The sequence below is a fragment of the Anomalospiza imberbis genome, chromosome 6, assembly GCF_031753505.1.
Source record: "Anomalospiza imberbis isolate Cuckoo-Finch-1a 21T00152 chromosome 6, ASM3175350v1, whole genome shotgun sequence".
NCBI lineage: Eukaryota > Metazoa > Chordata > Aves > Passeriformes > Viduidae > Anomalospiza > Anomalospiza imberbis.
Genome location: NC_089686.1, coordinates 16251340 through 16271645, shown reverse-complemented (window position 1 = coordinate 16271645; position 20306 = coordinate 16251340). Strand labels below are relative to the sequence as shown.

The 20306-nt window shown below is 39.0% G+C and overlaps 2 protein-coding genes across 6 annotated transcripts in view; both read right to left on the bottom strand.

Moving 5' to 3' along the window:
• FBLN5 (fibulin 5) overlaps positions 1 to 14675 on the bottom strand; it is a 56125-nt gene extending 41450 nt beyond the window's left edge. Inside the window, exons 1-4 of one of the 4 annotated variants that reach the window (XM_068192591.1) lie at positions 12851 to 14511; positions 7632 to 7785; positions 2655 to 2846; positions 500 to 554 (exon numbers count right to left, since the gene is read on the bottom strand). In XM_068192591.1, the coding sequence (XP_068048692.1) occupies positions 500 to 554; positions 2655 to 2746 (147 nt within the window). In that variant the 5' untranslated portion in view covers positions 2747 to 2846; positions 7632 to 7785; positions 12851 to 14511. Of the gene's footprint in view, positions 1 to 499; positions 555 to 2654; positions 2847 to 7631; positions 7786 to 8699; positions 8838 to 12850; positions 14512 to 14535 lie in introns of those variants that run through there. The other 3 variants (XM_068192594.1, XM_068192593.1, XM_068192592.1) reach the window with 3 other exon arrangements.
• Positions 14676 to 14715: 40 nt separating this feature from the next.
• TRIP11 (thyroid hormone receptor interactor 11) overlaps positions 14716 to 20306 on the bottom strand; it is a 28008-nt gene continuing 22417 nt past the window's right edge. The window contains exons 18-20 of one of the 2 annotated variants that reach the window (XM_068192589.1): positions 19598 to 19720; positions 18171 to 18318; positions 14716 to 16821 (exon numbers count right to left, since the gene is read on the bottom strand). In XM_068192589.1, the coding sequence (XP_068048690.1) occupies positions 16613 to 16821; positions 18171 to 18318; positions 19598 to 19720 (480 nt within the window). In that variant the 3' untranslated portion in view covers positions 14716 to 16612. Of the gene's footprint in view, positions 16822 to 18170; positions 18319 to 19597; positions 19721 to 19971; positions 20065 to 20306 lie in introns of those variants that run through there. The other variant, XR_010999842.1, reaches the window with a different exon arrangement.

The following is a 20306-nucleotide window of genomic DNA, read 5'->3' as shown; positions in this document are numbered from 1 at the left end:
CCCTCTTGAACAGAAATGAGTTTGGGCATAAGTGAAAATGAAAACTGGGATACAGTCATTTAGGATCACAGTCCAAAATGAAACAGTCTTAAGACTTGATCCTGCTAGACACAGAAAAGATGTATTCATATGAATGAATTTTCCAAATATGGATGTTTCTCACAATAGAACTGAGCAGTCTCTGGTTTCATGGAAGAGTTTTTCTTATTTCCTGTTCCAGAAGTGTTCAGTTTAGAGGCAGAATCAGATTTTCAGTGAGGTCCAGGTTTCTGGATATTTTGCTGAACTGGCAAGGATGAGTCAATAAGCTCAATCCATGTTCAACTCCAGAATCCTGCTGGCTCCGAGTTCTCCCCTCTAAACCCTTAGACCACACAACTTCCTTTCCATGTAAACCCCAGACCACAGAGCTTCCTATCCACCTGCTAGCCAGTTAAGTTTCATGCCATACAGCACTTCAGTACAAACCAGTACACACATCTCTGCATGCACCTCTCACCTGTGCTTTTCCAGGGCTTGAAAGGCAGACAGCCAGTGTGAAAGCAGTCAGAATCCTGTAATGCGCACAGAAAATAGGCTGAAAACCTTCTGACATCCAGGCTTATTGCACAGAATTAAATACATATGGACAAATGAATTTCTAGTGACACTTCAGTGTATCCCACAGTTTTACTAACACAAATTTGGCCTTTGGAGAAGGAGTAATATAATTCCAGATAAGGGCCAGATAAGTCTCAGAGCCAGTGACTCTGATGGTACTATGGTTTTATGCAACTGGGATTGAAACCAGACTGTACATGTCTATGGACTAATCTAATTTTTATGACACCCCATGCAGCAGCTGTTGAATGAACAAGTGTGCAATATTCAATAAAGAAGTTTCTCCCCTCTCTGACACCTTTCTTTTGCAAAAATGAAAGCTTCTCTTGCACACTGTGCATGTTTTACAGATGGGTAAACCCAAGCAAGGCCCTGCCTAAGCTCCCAGCGTGAAGTGTTGGCAGGGCTGCAGACATGTCACGCAGGAGGTCCTGAACCCAAGCCAGCTGCTCCAACCGCTAAACCGCATTTCATCCCAGGAGGCTCTATCTGAGATGAACCCATTTTCTTGGGGCCAGATTCTGTCCCTTTACTTAGTCTTGAAGGAGACACGCTGTGCCAGGTCACCAGCTACCAGAAGCTGTTATCTCCAATGGAACCTTCCCAGGTATATCATCTTCACATCTAGTGCTCCCTACTGGGTCGCCCTCCACTGCAACTGAAAGATGAGGATCCCTCTCTAAAAGAGCCCTATGCCTGTTTTTGGAGCTCCTTACCTGGAGCATAAAAATTATGGTCAAGTAACCTCCTACCTCCAAATATTTACTAACAGATAGAAAACAATGAAAGCACAGTCAGAAACTACTTTTTTCTAGGTCCTGTGGATTTCAGTATTTTGCTGCTGATTAATATATATCTTCCTAGCACCATTAGACCCACACCTTGCTTATCTTGGATTGTAATCCTAAATGGCAATTGGATACAATACATTCCCACAAAACCAGTACAGGAAGCAGGGGATATTTTAGGTAGCCTTAGTTCTGCTATCCATGTGAGCTGCCAACTTTCTCTCTTAGAGCTGTCCCTGATTTCCAGAGTGCAGACTGAGCTGCTGAGCAAGACCTACAAATGCATCAGACAAAACCACACACAATGACTGACACATTACAACAAATTTGACAAGCACTGAAAAGTAAACGTAAGCCCTAAAATGGTTGTTCATAGTGGTATGGAGACAGATTGTGCTTGTTGGCAACTTTTGAGTGACAAGGAAAGGCAAATTCTGCACATAGTTTTCCTTAGAGTCCCTTGTAAAGCTTTCAAACTACAATTTTATCCATTTAAGCTTACACTTAATTTATTGATTCCTCGGATCTTTCTGAAGATATTTTAAAATGTACACTTCTATAAAGACTGCATACTCATTTTGCACAGAGTGAGAAAAGCATTGGGAGGGATTACAACAGGTTATAGCAGAATAATGACATATGCAGCAACTGGGCTGTGCTGCACATTGCTGCAGGACAGTGCACGATAACAAAACCCCCCATAAAACAGTCAGACAAAATGCAAACATTTTTAGACAGTCTTTAGTTTCCTTTGCTACAAGGTGATATATTCTTTCCTCTTGGTGGGGGAGTGACTTTACTGCCTCATCCGTGTTCTGTCTGCACCCATGATCTCAATTTGCTCGTTACTTTAGATCTAAAATCCCCTCAAGAATTATTAACACACATGCAGCACAACCTATCAACACTACATGCAGCTGGTCACAGTAGCTTGCCCAGCAGGCAAAATATTTTAAACTAGTAATTAACTTCTGCAATAGTAACTAATTAACTTCAATCAATCACTGTAGCCAGTGGGATCGTTGCGGCTGCAGTTCAGCACTCCCGCAGATGCGCAGAGTACAAGCACAGATCAAGAAGGAACTCGTCAGAGACAGCGCAGCTTTAATAACAGGCAGATCGTCTTTCCCCACCTCTGACCACTGAGATCCCATCTTTTGCAAATGGCTTTTGCAAGTGGATTGGCATAAGATGTCCCTGCCACAGCTATTTTCCACAAGTAGGTTTCCCGTCAGTAAGCAAAGAAGTTTCATGCATACCACTTACCTTCTTAATCCTTGCATGTCCAAAACCGTTGGGGAAAGGTGGAAAAAAACCAGAGTCTGTGCTGATGAATAACTAGAAAGTTTTCCAAACATTACCCTCTGCTAGCACTTCAGTTCCTCTGTCATTTATAGTCCAAAGAATGAAATGGCAAGTAGTGGAGAAGATCGGGAGCCGTCTGTACCTCCTCAGACACTGGAGAGAATACAGAGAAAGCACCTGGTTTTGCTTAGTTCTCTTCTGTAATTCAGCATTAAACCAATTGGAGGAGGAATGTTAAAAATGAACACTTCATTTTCTAAGTATGTTAAACAATGCAAATGGGGGCCTCAGCCTGGGACAGCTGGTTTAGATTACAAAGCTCACCAACTGGCTAGACTCCTCACAACAACCTCGAGGAGCCTGCCAGGATAAAACACTAACAGCTTGAAGGAAAGCCTCTCCCGCTGCAAACTTCACAGTTAAATGTGCCTCAGAGCAGAGAGCACCGTTATTGGACAGAAACCCTTATCAAGGGACTGGAGAAGGGAAGGGATTGTTTTCCTTGCTCTGAGAACAAAAAAAAGTCAGGCTTTTTTGGAGGGCCTCTAGCTGGTGTCCTGGACAATGAATATGCAACACTCGCAGCTCTGTGCCAATGGCATACTGATGAAAGGTCTGACCCTCTGGGAGGTGAATAACTCGAATTCATGATGATCACAGCTACAGGAACTATATTGCTTGGGGATTATTTGAAAACAGGAATAAACAAATTAAACATTCAAAGGAAAACAAATGGCTTGTCTGCAAACACTGGCTCTTTTTAAACTGACCCCATGCTTAAGGGAGTAGTTTATGATATGAAATATTTCTTCAGGAAAAGCATAACTTGCAGATCTCCAGTTATGACTGAAGAGGAAGGAAATAAAGTACTTTTTCAGGTGTTTTGTAACTTTGCCACGGGCAGAGCTTTAGTAGGTCAAGAAGAACATTTATGGGATGTGAAAGGTAAGCAATCAGATGCAGCAAAAATTGTAGTAGATCCAAAGATGAACACTGAAATTAAAGACAGATATGGACATTAAACAAGTACTTTGAATTTCTGTTGAGTGTCACATTTGAGAAAACCCTTTATTTCTAAGGAACCTGAAATTATTATCATACATCTCTGTGTAACAGATTGAGAAACAGAAATACAGCTGATATAACAGATAATAATAAAATTTGCCTCTAAGCATCGACATCCAGCTTGAGATACAAGAACTGAGCTGCTTTAGGGGTGCTGAGCCCCCACAAGTTGTATTGGAGCCAAAGGGAAGCTCAAGACCTCTGTATCATGTTAACTGGCTGTAATTGTCCAAATTACCTTTCAAAAATGACAGCACCAGAGGCTCCAGGCCATTTCTGACAGTTTGTCTCTCAGTGATTTGCTTGCATCACTTGCACTGCATGGAAAATTAAACACTCACCTGGAATCATTCAAACAGTGTCTATACATTTGCAGATAAACAAGAACCAATTTACTTACTTTATTTAAAGTTCCCAAAAGCCTAACAAAAACTCACACAAGGGACTTCTGAAGAAGCTTCTGAGCATGTTGTGAAGTTTTGTCATGGTTCAGAAAACAGGCAAGAGAGGATAGAAAGCAAAGACCAGGAAAATTTTCATTGTGGCAAATGTTTAACAGTGAATATTCTCACTGCTCCATACCACCAGAGTTTCTCAATACACTGAATAACCTGGAGAGCTTACAGATCTAAGAGTAGCAGTGCTTACTGTATGTTGGAAGTGTGAAAAATCTACTGAAACAATGAGAAACAGCTTTACAGGAAAGCAAATGCTCTGTGCATCCAGCTGTGTGGACGAAGAGCTTGCTTCATCTGATAATACTTCACTTGCTAATCCACTGAATTTTTCTACAATCACATGGTAAAATCATTGCATGCATGCCAGAATCACTGTATGAGTGCAGCACCAGTCTGCTCCCAAATAGTTGCCTCAGAGTTCTGATCCATCAGCCAACTGGCAGAGGTGCTCCAGCCCTGGAGACAGGAGGTGAATCCAGATCTCACCACCTAAGGGGCTCCCTTAAGAAGAAATACTGTACAAATGTTTTGATTTTTCCTGTCTCCATCTGACAGCTGGAGTGGATAAAAACTAGCATATAATAAGTGTACCAAACCACAACCTGGGCTAGTTTACAGCTTGGTGACTGTTTTTTTTCCAAAATAAAAGGACTTGATGTTGTGGCTAAGTGGAATTTCTGCAGTACCTTTCTATAACTACTATCAGTCACAAAACAATGAGGTACAGCCACAGCCTTTTCACAACTCTGTTTGGTATGAAGGGTTGTATAAAGGAAGGATTTTGTGGTGCATAAGCCCCCTTTTGTTCACCCTATAAAAATGAACAATTTGATGCATCTTTCAACACCCTGTGCTGACACCTGCAGCATTTCTGCTTAAGATGGTGGTTAAACTTCACGTGTAGTGGTGCTCTCACTTCAGTGGTCTCAAATATCCCTCTGTGTTATAAAATCCATTACTTTATTTAGGTTACCTTGACACTGTCTTTGTCTTCACGAGAGGTGCAGAACTGTCCCCAGTATAAAATGGGGCTCTGTTAAATAACTATGTTCTCAATATTTGCTTTGTGCATAGCTAGGGTTGAAACCATATCTCCAGTTAAGACTTGGATTTTGAAAACTGTGTTATATATAATAAGGGGCACATAAAATGTGTTGTATAACTTTACTGTCTTTGGATGAGACAGCTGCACATGTGAATTGAGCTATCCTCCTTCAGATAAAGCACAGCACTGGATGAACAGGAGCCCTCAGCACTGGAGAACACAATCTAACAGATTCTAAATGCTAAGACAAAAGCTGTAAATAGGTCAGGGAACTTGAGAATAGTTAATTACACTTAGCACCCCTGAACAGAAAATCTTCCTTGCAGAAACAACTAATCCTGTAAGTTTCACAACATTTCATCTCATTTTTTAACTCTGATTTTGTTCTTACATTTCTCCAGAACCTTCTTGGATGTTCTTGTCATTTTTTAAAATTCCCCCACTCTGAACATTTTCAAGAAAATTTTCAAACTGTGAGAAGAGTCAAAGCATACAAGTCTGTATGGTGGTAGGTGAGCCCAAAGTCATTCTACATGCCGTCACAGACATCTTTTACCCAGCCCCACAGACTTAAATTCATTAAAGGAATTTCCCAATAACTGACACTTTAGGCCCTACATGTCCAAGATTTAGACACCAAAAACATTCATTTTGCTCTTACCAAATCTTATGGAACCAAATGTTTTTATGAGCAAAAATGGTAAAGCAGCAAAACTGCTGAGCACTTGCAGAAACAACTGTGTTTTGATAGCATCTAAGCTTCATGAGATTCACAAGTTGAGCTTTTGCCTGACTGAGGAGATTGATCTAGGTGTTCTTGGAGACTGCCAAGTAAGCAGGCTTTTGATATTGTCACATGTTGGTGTTACAACACAGGCAGTGATTTGACATACACACATCTCATCCTACTGCCCCTTGAATAGCAGCACATGGGAAACATGGTCTCAAACCCTAATTCTGCCTGAGAAAGAGTAGGGCTCATTTCTTCCACCTCCCAGGAAAGAATTTCTTCCACCTCCCTTGCAAACTCCAGGTGTTTGGGGAGGGTTGCCTATAATTTTTCAAAGACTACCTTAGATTATCAGCTGAGGTCTGCTTCATTCACTGTCTGAATTATAATTGCCATCTCATAACATGACTGATGAAATAACCTGTTCCAGATGGCTCAGGCCAGAAGCTCAAAGGCACAGTGCTACACATATTTTCCTTTCCTAGCCAAACATAACACAAGCTAGAATTAACATAGTATGTATTTATAAAGACATCAGTAGTGCTAATTAAAATGTACTGGGAATGTAGGATCCCTGAGATGTTGTGGTATGTTGATCTGCAGCTCACAGTACAATTTTTAGGAAGGAGAAAATGTAACAGTTCCTGTTGTGCTGCCATCTCTTGGGGCTCAGCTGCCTCAACAGTTCCCACCTGCACAAGATCGCCATGCAAACCAGAGCCAATAAAGCACCCCTTCCTTTCTCCTGAACAGAGATGTCACCTGTCTGTCTGAGGCATGTGTTCCTTTGGGCAGAGCATACTGCTGATATCATTGCTTCCAAAGACCAGCGTGCTGAGCCCCACTGCAGTGTTGTACCAGGTGGTCTCATAGTGCCCAAACACATGGAATAAACACTTAAAGTCCTTGGTTTACTCTAACTCTACATCTTTGTCCCAGTTTTAGCTGGGGTTACAGCACACCACACCATAGCTGTACTCTCTTTACAGGTCTGTGGTCACTCTGATGCCAGTTTCTAACTGGCAACTTCTTTTAGGACAGAAATTAGCGGAAAACCCAGGAATCCCTGTATCCATTCTGAAATGCAACAACTCTAAACATGGACTAATATCTGACTCCCCTTTACTGCTTTGAAAACATTATTTGTCCCTTAGGATAAGGAGTATTAGGATCTAGCAGGTACATACTAAAACCCAAACAGTTTAAAACAGTCCAGTGAACTGCATCTACTGTAAGACAGAACAATTTCAGGAATATTCCCTCTAGTGAGATCAGGTTTGTTGTTCATGATCACCTGTTTAGCTGTAGTACTTCCTAGGACAGTCTATGAAGATGCCCGAGGCAAAAAAAGGGTAATATTCTTGGAAGAATTCTTCAGTATTGATCAGGCTTTTTTAACCCAATAAAACTAAGGTAAACAAGCAAAATAAATTATTACTGTAACTTTCTCAGGAAAAAAACAGAGCCTTTCACAGCATTTTTGGTGTATGTGACAACTCTCAGCAGAGAGGAATAATTATTCATGGTAGTAGTTTGCAACAGCCTGCAACATTCTTCTTGAGTTTTTAATCCTTAGATGACTGACATTTCTACTTTTAAAATACTTTCCTGTAAAACATGTATGAAACATCATCCTCTACCTAAAGACAAAAGATGTACTTGAGAACTCCCATCTCCCCCTTGATTGCTCTGTATCCAAGAACAAGGTGCCCCAGCCCACTGTTCATATTTTACGTCTTTTTCTGTTGAATCTCAACAAAGCTCTGGTAATTGCAGTTCACATTTTGCCTGAAACTGGACAGATATTTTAGTTTGTTTTTGTTTATTTTATAAGATTGACATGTACATAAACTGGGCTGTAGCCTTCTCTGCATTTTTGTCAGATGGTCCAGACAATGTGGTTGAAAACAATGCTCTTTAATCTTGTGACAAAATGTTTACCAGCCCCTTTTAACAGCAAGCATAAATTCTTTACAGCCTGTTTCAGCTAATAATGACCTTCCATAAATAAAGACCTAAACCTCTTAATACTTCTGGACCAAGACTAAAGTCTGTTTCACTGTTGGAGCATGCCAACATTCAGTCTTCACAAGTGCCTGGGATACATAAACCACTGGGCTCCAATTACGACCAGACAGTTAGAAGTATGTACTAAAACCCTCCTTAGAAATATTCAGGACTGATTTATTTTACGCTAAAAAGCCTCAAGACTGCTGAGTCTTTTGCAGTTTCCCAAGCCCTTTACTAACACAAGCACCACACTGGGCATGTCTGGCAGGATCGGGTGGCACCTTAGAGCAGCTGACTGGAGACAGTGGTTCACCTTTACTGGTTAACCTGGCCGCTTTCCCTGGCTACTGGGCATCAGTGCCAGTAAAACATCAGCTTCATCTGTGCTTCCTCAGCTCCCAGGTACTTTAATTCCACCACATGGAACTTATATTTTAGGTGGGTTTTGTGTTTGGGGTTGTTTGGTGGGTTTTTTTCCCAGATTGACTTGGGCATCCTTTCTCCTTTTTATTCTGCTTTGGCAATTCACTTTGTTTTTATCCAGAGCAAAAGACCAGCCACTGTAGGATTGAGCATATTCTGTGTTTTCCATTAAAACACTTCAGGTTCTGAATAAACCCAAACAAGTCTGTGGAAATGCCATCTCTCAACAGGGGTGTTTGAATGTTCACAAGTATGTGCACTATTTTTAAGGGCACCTGCCAGAACCCTGGTGATGAATCCAGAGTAGAAAATTTTTGACATCAACCCTCTCTTCCAGAGCTTCTATTCTTCCAAGTGGTGAAAATCATTCCCTTTTTAAAAATGCTTCACTCTCATAGATGAATGAATACAATATAAGCAAAGACCCCTGCTTCTTTTTCCAATAAGACACTTGGCACATTTTTGGGTCTTTTCCTTATCTTAAGATTTTTGGGGTTATATGTTAATTAAATACAGGAGTGGCAGAAAGTTTCCCGATAAGGAGAGAAATAATTTTGACTGTTTTGTACTTTCTCAACTGTTTTCCGAACCCCAGAAGACATTTATAAACTTTTATTCGATTTAAGAACGACTGTATTTAATTTACTTATTCCCACAGCAGGGATGACACCATTTCACAAATTACCTGTTTACTTTTGTGACCTAACCATGCCATTCATAAGAATTGGCTGGGAAACTGGGTGGTAAACATCATGTATGTTGTCTGTTTGTTTTCAGACTTATTCACTCCTCTGCAGCAACAAGTGCTGCTGTAAGGCAACAATTTAAGTGTGCCGAATGTAGAAATTCCACTGAACAGGGATGTACTCCCATTTCCTAGTTGTGCTGTATGTGCTGCAGAGCTTACAAAGTCTTGAAACAGGATGCAGTTTCTAACACAGTTTTTTTTTTGTTTGTTTGTTTGTTTTGTTTTTTATCTGCTGGCCTTTGCCTTGAGTTGCACTGGTTGCCACAGCAGGAGGAGATAAGCAGTACCAGGAGTTCCCCGTTCAGAAGCAGCCTGGCCAAGCCCAGGGCTCCCATCCATTCAGGAATTGTGGGGTACCAGAACCTCCAGCAGCCATGTGAAAAGTCAGTGGAACTAGACCCATCTTCCAACAGAGGCACTTGTACTGTGAACAGAGTCCATTGCCAGAGCCTGATAAATCAATCAGTCCCCATTTTGTCCACAGTTCCATAACAAAATTCAAGAAGTTGTGCCAGATAAAGAAAATAGAAAAGAACAAAAACTCTGACAGGTTAAATGTGAAAAACAGAGTCAGGCCAAGAAGGTTTGAGAAACAAATCATAAGAAGCATAAAAGCTAATAATAAATTCTTTTTCAGACACACCAAGAGCAGGAAAACTGCCAAACAGTCTGCAAAGCCAACAGATGAACAAGGTATAAAAATAGTGCTTAAAAAAGATAAAACCACTGTAGAAAGTGAAATGTTCCTTCTTCATCTGCATTTGCTAGAGAAACTTCAAGAGATTACCATAGTGGAATAAAAGGGGAAAAAAAAAAGGAGAAAAAGAAGTAAAACCAAATCCAGTTTGGGAGGATATGTCTGAATTGAAATGCCAGCAGGAAAGGTTGTAGAACAAATCAAGAAAATAAAGAAAAAACATTCATCAGAACTCACTTGACATTTAGAAATTAAGTGTCATTAACTGAATTAAATACGACCATTTGCAACAGCTGAATTGTTTATCTGAATTGCAATCTCTCACAAAATTGCCTTGGTGCTAGAAGAAAGTACCAAATATAATCCTGTATTTCATAGGTTTGTATTTCACAAGGTTAATAAAATACAGAACAGTGAACCCAAAATATCTGGAAATCAGTAGCACCGCACAGGAAACAGTGAAATTTGGGAAGAATTTCATCATGGAAAGGGTTGCTAAATCTTGAAAAAGACTTCCACAGTTAAGCATTAGAATGGACTGCCCAGGGAGATGGTGGAGTCACCATCCCTGGAGGTGCTCAAGAAATGACTGGATGTGTCACTCAGTGCTATGGTCTAGTTGATGTGGTGATGATCCATCAAAGGTTGGACTCGATGGTCTTAAGGGTCTTTTCCAACCTTAATGATTCGGTGATCTCTTGGGCATAGGTTTTCTTGGAGACCATCCTTAAGAACTACATCTCTCAGAAAAATAGTTCTGCTCCATATAGAGGTATAGAGGTTTATTTTTGCATTTACTCTAGCTCTGTGCATTTGAAACTGGCTCTAGCCAACTCCATTTGAGTTTCTAGTGAAAATCTTTTCTTTCATGAACTAGATTGCCTAGTCCCATTTGGCCAGGGCAATGAAGGCTTCAGGTTGCCAGCAAAGCATCAGGCTATTTAAGTATCTGTACAAGGCAGTTGGAACTACTGGTTCAGTGTAGGAGAAGAACATCAGAGTGCAGCAGGGTCCTGGAATCTCCAGCCCTGCCTACTTGGCAGGTTCTGGGAAGCACACCATAGTTGCTGTCCTGTTCAGAGTCCAGTAAGGACAGAGGTACCACCTGCAACCCCTCTGCCTGCAGTGGTGCTCTGAAGGTCCTTCATCAAGAGCACTCTGCAGACAATGTGCTATTCAGTCTGCAACTGGGTCCAGACAGATCTGGCAATCCTAGCTATGACTCATTCATTTTCTTTAGAATTCTGTACTCCTCAAATTTTTGTAGGTTCATAATAAGCCTTCTCTAAGTTAGCTGAAAACTGTTACATCTGTTACTGCTCCTATTGTCAAAAATAAGGCAGTGTTCTGTTTGCCTTCATTTTTATTGGCACCCACTACTTAAGCATAGAGCGACGTGCAGTCTAAATATTTTCCAAATCTATTTCCAGAAAAAGTTTCAGTTTTAATTACTATTTTTCAATGCTCCAGTCTACCATTCAAACCACTTTCTTTACAATAGTTTTATTCCTGCTACAATTTAGTGTTGTTTCCCTGGTATAGCACGTAAACCAAAACACACAGGTGAACCAGAATCAACTCAGTAATTCGCTTGTAGTCCTGAAAATACCCTTTTATTACAAACAAAAGCATCACTCAAATACATTAATACCTTATAACAATAAAGAAAAGTACTGCAGGAGATAAGGAATCAGTTTTACATAAAGGTTAATTTTACAATCTGTGGTTGGCTTTCTCCATGAGTAGCTGAAACCTGAATCCCTTATTTCCCTTTCTCTATGCAGCTTCTTGGACACCTGCCCCCAAACAGTGTCTGGAATCACTCTCATGATCTCTATTCTCCTGAGGAAGTGACCTTATCACTCTCTAAAACTACCCCAAAGGAGGACGTTGCCAGGTGGAAGTCAGCATCTCTTCTTCCAGGTAACCAGATGAGAGGACAGCAGCCCCAAGCTGCCCCAGGGAAGGTTCAGGTTGGACATCAGGAGGAATTTCTTCACAGAAAGGGCTGTCAAGCAATGACACTGTGCCATGGTCTAGTTGACAAGGTATATTTGGTCAAAGCTTGGACTCGATGATCTCAGAAGTCTTTTCCAGCCTAATGGATTATGTGAAATAATGTTTGCAGCTTGCATCTCTTATACTTGTTTCCATTTAGGAACTAATACTCTTATCCAGCTTCTTATTCCTGATTTACTCAAAACTGCTACTACCTCTGTTGCTCTATTTACATCCAGTTGCCACTTTGTTGCTTAGGCTAAATATATTCTTTTGGTCATGCTACCACTAACTGATCAGGAAACTCATGGATTCGGGCTACCTAAGTTGTACAAATGAGGGTAGCTTTATTTAGTTCTAAAAATCCATCTGCCTCTGCCAAACTTAATGTGGGCTTCTTACTTTCTCTGCAGCCTTGTAAAGGTCAAAATAATTTTCAAAACCTTAGAATAGCCTTAGCTCCCTACTCCCTAATTTACAAAAAGTTAGATTTGAAGCCTTTTAACTCTTTGAGCATTCTGTTCTCAGAGGGTTGTGTCTAACAGTGCTTCTCATTCTAGGGAGTCAGGAGATGCCACCGGTCAGCTTTTACTACCTCAAAATCAATCATCTGACTTTGCTCACCTTGTAGGAGAGCCTTGGCAGAAAGCTGCCAAATGACAAAATATGCAGCACTTGGAGTGTGTTACACACTTCTTTTTCCTAACCCCTTCGACTATTCCATCAACAGTTAGATACTAAGTGGCTGTACTATAGTGCTGGCTGATAGCTACTATTTCATAAGTGACATGAAATAAATAATTCCTAGCTGCCTCAAATCTGTAAAACCTCCTTGGTCTGTACTCCCATATCTGATCATGCTGCCATTCAATCCACCTTGCATGACCATCTGGAAATTCACTGGGGGGAAATACAGGCAGCATCTGATGTCAAAAATGAAAAACTTGGGGTTAACTACACGGTACTGCCAAGATTCCTTTTACCTTTGTGATACTGGCTGATATTCAAACAATATCCAGGTAGCTCTCTGAAGAGTTAGATATCCTTTAAACTAAGGGAGATAGAACATTCCAGGTTGTTCGTACAAGGGTCAGCTCACTCATTTTGTTAACAAACACAAAACATGGGTATAAATAACTTGTTTCCCTGATACTTGTTTCCCTGATCCATTGGTCTGTGGCCTGTCAGTGCTTGTTGCAATGCCACATGTCACAGGGCTTCTAAACTCTCTTCTATCAATAACTGGCAAAAACTTCTAATAATAGTTGACCATAATTCAAATATTATAATACTTTTTTCGCTTTTCTCACAGACTATAGCTTGAAAGAGGGTAGGTTTCATTAGACAGATTGAAAGAGGGTAGGGTTTGATTAGATATTAAGAATAAATTCTTCCCTGTGAGGGTGGTGAGACATTGGAACAGGTTATGCAGAGAAGCTGTGGATCCCCCCCGCTGAAGTGTTCAAGGCCAGGTTGGATGGGGCTTTGAAAAACCTGGTCTAGTGAAAGGTGTCCCTGCCTATGACAGCAGAGTTGGAACTGGATGACCTTGAAGGTCCCTCCCAAACCAGGCCATTTCATGATTCTATGAAAATACCAAAAACCCAGCAGTATATCAACACAAGCTATAAGAAGACATTAAATAACTGCAAAGTCTTCATGAGGTATGTAAAAATGTGAAATACTTACATGGCAAGCACCTTCCATTCTGTCTCTTCTACTTTAGCTATCAGTCACTCCAATACGTAGTTCAGATCGCCTGCCTTATTGCTAACTACTTATGCAAAACAGTCAAGAATGGCAAAAAGAAACAATAATAAAATGCAGGGAACTGGCACTTGGTAAAAAAAACCAGTTATTTCTACACTGTCACTATAATGTGTGAAACTATATTGCTGTGACTAGCTGGTGTAATGCAGGAACGTTCCCAAACACCAGACTGTGCATTCCTTTACAGCGGCAATTAGAAAGATCAACCAGTTACTTCCTTCTCTTTTCATGGAATGCAGGAGAACAAAAGAACAGCAAAAAAATTAGAAGACCTAAAGAGAAGAAGGGAAAATCCTAACTTTCATTTTCCCCCTTACATCAAGCTTGCAAAATGAATCTGTTTCTAGAATTCTGTTACCTTACAACTAATGACAACTGACAGCTTGTTAGACCAAAACTAGGAGAATCAGATACCATTTTTTTCCTTGTAAAAGTCACAGAAAACAATTATGTTAAATGAAAGAATGAAAAATTTCAGCTGCTGCACCTTGTTCATAAATTCCAGAGATTTTTTTCCTCATGCTGCTGTGTGAAAGACCTACACAATCAACAGGACAGACTACATGAGTCACGTATGTACATGTGGGAAACTGGAAAGGCAACTATATATGGAACAAGTTATCAAGAACAAAGTAAACACTGAAGAAAAATTAGAGGAAAAAATATATCTACTAATCATTCAATGAAAACAAAGCTTGAATGTTTGTAATGGTCTGTGAAACATTCAAAGAAGGAAGAAAGAAACAAAATAATGAAGTTGCTCTATACTTTTCTGCACAAAAGTACTGCCTGGAACACAGAGTCCAGTTGATTTCTAACAAAGCATCAAACCTCACCAACGTACCTGTGGAATAAGCCTTAGAAAAAGAAACCTCTAAGCCATGAGGGCAGAGCTCACCTTCAAGGACTTAAGGACTGAAGCTGTTTGTATCTCTGCTGTAGAAGATTTTTGTCTCCATCAAGGAGCTTAATGAGGAACTCTGAAGTTCTTCAGTACCTCTGCCTGGTATTAGATTTCCCTGTTCAGACTCATAGCTTAGTGTATAAACAGAACTGATTTACAGCATGCAGAAATAAATGGTCTTACTATGTCTTCTTTATTGGAATTTAGAAAGTTTCCTGAAAGAGAAATGTGTACATATTAAGTTCTCTGCAGTTAAAGAAGAAAAAAAATGCATTAAAAAAGTTAAGAACTGCTCAGTTAGTATCTTCAGAGAATTGTGAGCAGCATGACTCCATTTGTAATTTACAACACACAAGTCACATAATTTTAAAAAACTAACCATTTCCTTCTGCTTTGGCTCACCAAAAGGCAATTTTATTGCAAAGCAGCTATATACCATTAAACAGACATGACTACGAGACCAAGAGAGATTGCACAGAAGCCATCTGATTTCACTTTTCTTTATAATTGCTGTATAGAAAAAAAAAAAGGTAGCTGTTCCAGTCCAGTTTAAATGAAGATGCACATTTGAAGTATCTAACTGCAGTATTCTCAGCTGAGGTAATTTGAGATTCTCATTACATTTACTACATAACACAGAATTTACTTTGGTAAATATCTGGCTGCTATCTTTTCAGAAATCAAACTGCCAAACTGCCCATAATTGGGTAAAAAATTTAAAATCAAAATCCAATATGGTAGGTCAATCCCGTTACAAATTTGCTAAGTCTTCCATGAAACATTACTATATTGGAGAAAAGGGTTTCAAACAGCTCTTAAATTAAGTACAGCAAATAAAAAACCTTTGCTAGGTTTCAAGGCAATCAACAAAATTCACTATATGACCTCTATATAAATAAATGCAAAGATTTCTTGCATTATTTTGGCTGATTCTGTACAAGTTCACTAATTACTTTTATTTAAATATAACTCTTACAACAATTTTATCCAGAACTGTAATGAAAATGAAGAAGATTGACAGTTCTAATATAGAACTTGCACAACAGTTACCTTAACACTGAATTAACAAGGAGAGGCATATAAAAAGACTTAGAAATTACACATTTTAAACCGAAGATGTTTTATCTCAGATTCACTATGAGGATGACTCTTATTCTTTAGTATGCAACTTCATTCTTTACCTGTTAAACAAAGTGCACAAGTTATCACAGCAAAATTTACAGAATAATTGACTTTGGCCTTGGTTGTACAAAGACCTATTTACACATTTGAGATAAGCAAGCACCTTCCTCCCTTTTAATTTTATACATATGTTCAAGCTTTAAGTTTCTTTTTGGATCTATAAAATCTTGCAAGATAAAAAGTTTCTCATATATACACCTTGGACCATTAGAGCACAGTGTCTTTATATATATGAATGTATCATCTGCTAAATTACCCATTCTTCACATGGATGTGAAGCCTCACTTCCATAGTTAACTCCTTGGTGCTGATGGGCTTGACTGCTGAAAACAGCTCTTAGTCTGTGGGGGGTACCTCAAATCATTGGGCAAAGAGATTAATGTGCCTCAAATTGCCCCCAAATGTAATCAAACTTGTAAATAAGAGATACATGTCCAAAAGTACCTTGAATAAACACTATTAATTGGGTGTTTAATTTATTTTTTTAGTTCTGTTTCTTGAAGGTAAGTGGCAGATAATTTTAATGGAAAAACAAATCTCAACATCAAAGAGCTAATGCTGTCTATGCATATCTGAAATAACCCAGTATACCTAAGGTTTAAAAATCCTTTAATTTCTCTTGTGACAATCTAGCAACAAGATAGATTTTTTTCTCAGTTAAATATTTAACCCACACCCAAAATGAATGCCTGCTATACAGAAGGCAATTATTCATTCCACCATAAGAATTTCTGAAGCACTGATAAGTTTGTAAGTACAAGAAAAGCAAGGTACAATTGCAATCAAATAAATGACTTTTTACAGAAGGCCTCATTGTGGTAAATTATATACAACATAGTGTTCTCATTTTCCTTAAAGTGCTACCATCATTATCCTGATATAAAATCATCTATTGTTTTAGGAGGTCTTTCAATACAGCACCAGCACTGGCATCAGGGGACACTGGCAGTGGTGTAAAAGTAGGCAATGCATCAGAAATAGGTTTCATAAGCAGATGTCCAGAACTACTAGCTGGTGTTATGAGAGGCACTGCTGCAGATCGAGGTGCTAAAAATGGATTTGCATCTGGTCTTCTACCCATTCCCGAGACTGGGGAATCTGGAATACAGAAAAACCCAAACCAACAATGAGAACACTTTGTTAAAAAGCATTCCTAAATCTATCCGAATTTTCAGCATTTGTTCAGAGAGATGTTTTAAAACTGCCTATTACTTCTGCAACATGTAATGCCTTGAAAATCTCCCTGCCATGGACTGTAGACACCTTCAAAGACTTTTATTGTCTCTTGACTACTCTCATAGAACCATAGAATCCTTTAGGTTGGAAAAGACACTTAAAATCAAATCAAACTGTTAATCCAGCAATGCCAAGTCCACCACCAAAACCCTGTAAAAACAGCTCAAGCTACCCAAGAAAACAAGCACACGTGACAGGCAACATGACCACCCTTTGCAGTTCACTTCACCTTTGCAATGACAGACATGAAGAATGTCACACCGACTCCAGCACTGTGCAGAGGTGTAAGAGCACATGCACAACAGTGCAGAGCACAGGAAGGTTTCCCAACACAAGGCACAGCTTCCCCAGGGTCAGCCCCAAGAAAACCCCCATAAATAAACAGCACTTTGTAACATCCAACTGCTTTAGGTGAATTGAAAGAGGGTTTTTTAGCATCTCTCTCTATCTCTGTACTCATACAATATGTAGGGGTTTGGTGTTCAGGGCTTTTTGTTTTAATTTTCTTTTGAGTTTACAGCTAAGTTTCAAACAAAACAAGCTTCTGCAAACCAGCAGGCCTATATTAAGGTGAAGTCTTAAGCACATGCAAAAAAATTAAGAACAAACTGGACCAGCTAAATTGAAGATTTGAATTTTAAATTATTTAAAACAAAAGTACATTAATTTAACACGCATAATATAAGCTGAACTGTTCTCTGTCTTAGAAAAAGTCAACAGTCAAAGTCAACATTCCTGCACAGCTCACAGAGATTTCATACCAGGCCATATACTTAGCTGATTTTATTCTGGTCCTCTCTGAGAGATCAGGTTCTACACACCAGAGAGACACTGCAAAGTTGTATTACTTGCATTCTTCACTCGCTTCAACACAAGCTGATCAATAGGGATGCTGAAAATCAGGACTAGGTCCACTGCGACACCATATGAAGTTGTCTACACAGCAACTGTTTGGCTCTAACAGGTGCTGTTAAATCCTTCCTATATCAAAGAGAATTTGGTCCCTCTAATCTTCTGTATTGAGAGTTTAGAAAGTACGGTATAGATGTAGTGGGAAGGAGAGATAGGAGAGGAATTAAAAAAAAAAAGTAGGACATGGTTGGGGAGAAGAAATCAAGTTCATAATTTACAAGTGAGGAAGCACAGAAGCATTAAAATCCTCTTGAAAATTCTACCCTTAGTTATGTTCTGTGTAAAGATTAGAATGTTACCTTGCATTTGACTGCTGGGTGGAGTACTGCTAGTTTTACCAGTTCCTGCTGCTCCTAAAGGTTTCATGTGATGAACAGAGAGCTTGGGTGGGGGAAGGCTTGGGCAAGATTCAGTTTCAAGGAATTTCACAAACAGTTCTGAAAAAGACTATAAGAAGCTACTAGTTATTATATTTCACTGATACTCTGGTGAAAAGCACTAAGTCAAAAATACATATATACATAAAATAAAAAGCTGTCAACAGCCTGCAATCAGTTTTTTACTTGTACTTGGTACTAAGCAGACCTCAGTGAGTGGCAATGAAATTTATTTTCAAAATACACTCTCTGTTGTTGTCTCACTAAGAGACATTTATATAAAATTGATAAACTCTAAAGATAACATGCATACTTCATGCATACTTCTACCATGGTTCCATTATTGATTTAAGCCAGTTATTTCAAGAATTCTATGCTATTACTGACATCACAGTATTTCCTTTGTCTTTGCTCAACCAATCTCTCCTCCAGAAACACATAAAAGCCAATCTTTTCTCTTATAGCCCATGTAAGCTTTATTTCATGAAGAATCTCAAAGGAAGCATGGAATGATTAAGGTGTCCGTAGCATGACAACATAAAATTTGGCTTAGTAAACTCTGTACTATTCACACAAAATTATTACTTTTTCTCTTTTACTTCTACAGTTAATCAGACCACAGTCCTTTAGTGGCCTATGTGCCTGCAGTATTTTAGGGAGAAAAAAACAATCCCTATACTTCAAGATGATTTACAGGGTTCCATTCTCAACATTTCTAGCTCAACTGAGCAAAAAACCAGTCAATCCAAAAACCCTAATCCCTCAGTGCTCGGTCCTTGAGTACTTTATTTACTGGCCTGCAAAATGGAAAGCTCCATAGATAAACTACTGCCATGGATCATGCTATGAGATTTGCTGCTTTACACTATTTGAAAACTTTAAATATCAGTTTTATATGCTATACGTAAGAGGAACTAGCTGCAGCAGCTGAAAAAGCTTTTCAGTTTCAATTTAAAGGACATATGGGAACACAGTCATGAAAACACAATGCCATGGTATTCTGTACTGTTGAGAATTGTGTAATTCCATACTCTCACATACATTTAACTTTCAGCATTCATAATTTGCAAGATGAAATCCATACTGCAAGAATAGTGATGCCAGGAACCAGTGGAACAGTAACTGTCTTCTGCATTAGAAGACAAGATTTATCACTGTATAATTTTCAATGTCTAAATATTTCCTTAGTGCAGGAAAAAATCTTTTGCCAAAGCAGTTGCACAAAACAATGCAAGATACAGCAGCACCAGTAAATGCAGCTCAATATACTGATGAACCAAACATGAGCAATAATATGCAACTTCCCCATTTTTCCACTCAAACCAAGAGAATGAATGATTAATTCTTACACTATTAAAAATGTTCTGATGAGTTGGTCTCAAAGGTGTGCTAGGAACACTCTTTGACCCAGCTCCTCCACCAAGCCAGCCAGTCACCCATCTTGTAACTCCTCTTTGCTCCTCAGATAGTAACTAGAGAAGTATTTAAAGAAAACAAAGTTAGGAAACAACAAAAATAAAGCAGCACATAAAAGAAAGTGAATAAATGAGCTGCAATGCCACATAATATGGCAGTCTTAGAGATAAATACAAATTTTTATTATTGTCAAAAGCATATTCTCCACCTCCCAATGAGGTGGCAGTCTAAAAACTTGCCTCTTTATTTAAAAGCATAAGCCTCACATTTTTCACAATAACTACTGGTAAATATTTAACAGGCTTACTTTTCTGTAACTGATATATTACAGCTACTCTACACAACAGCACAAAATCCTTTCCTTTCTGCATTAGCATTCCTCAGCAAAATGAAATCTACCCTACTAAAACAACATTATCGAAAGATTAAGATCATCGTATAAAAAACATTAACAAGTCCCACATAAAAAAAAAGGTGAGACGAAAGAAGAAAAAACACACTTTCTCCAAAAAATGTGCAGGGACATTTAGTTCAGCAGCAAGTCATTCCATTTTCAGGTAAGGATACTGAAAAAAAGAAAAAAAGAAAAGAGAAAAAAAAGGAAAAAGAGAAAAGAAAAAAGAAAGGAAAAAAGAAAAAGGA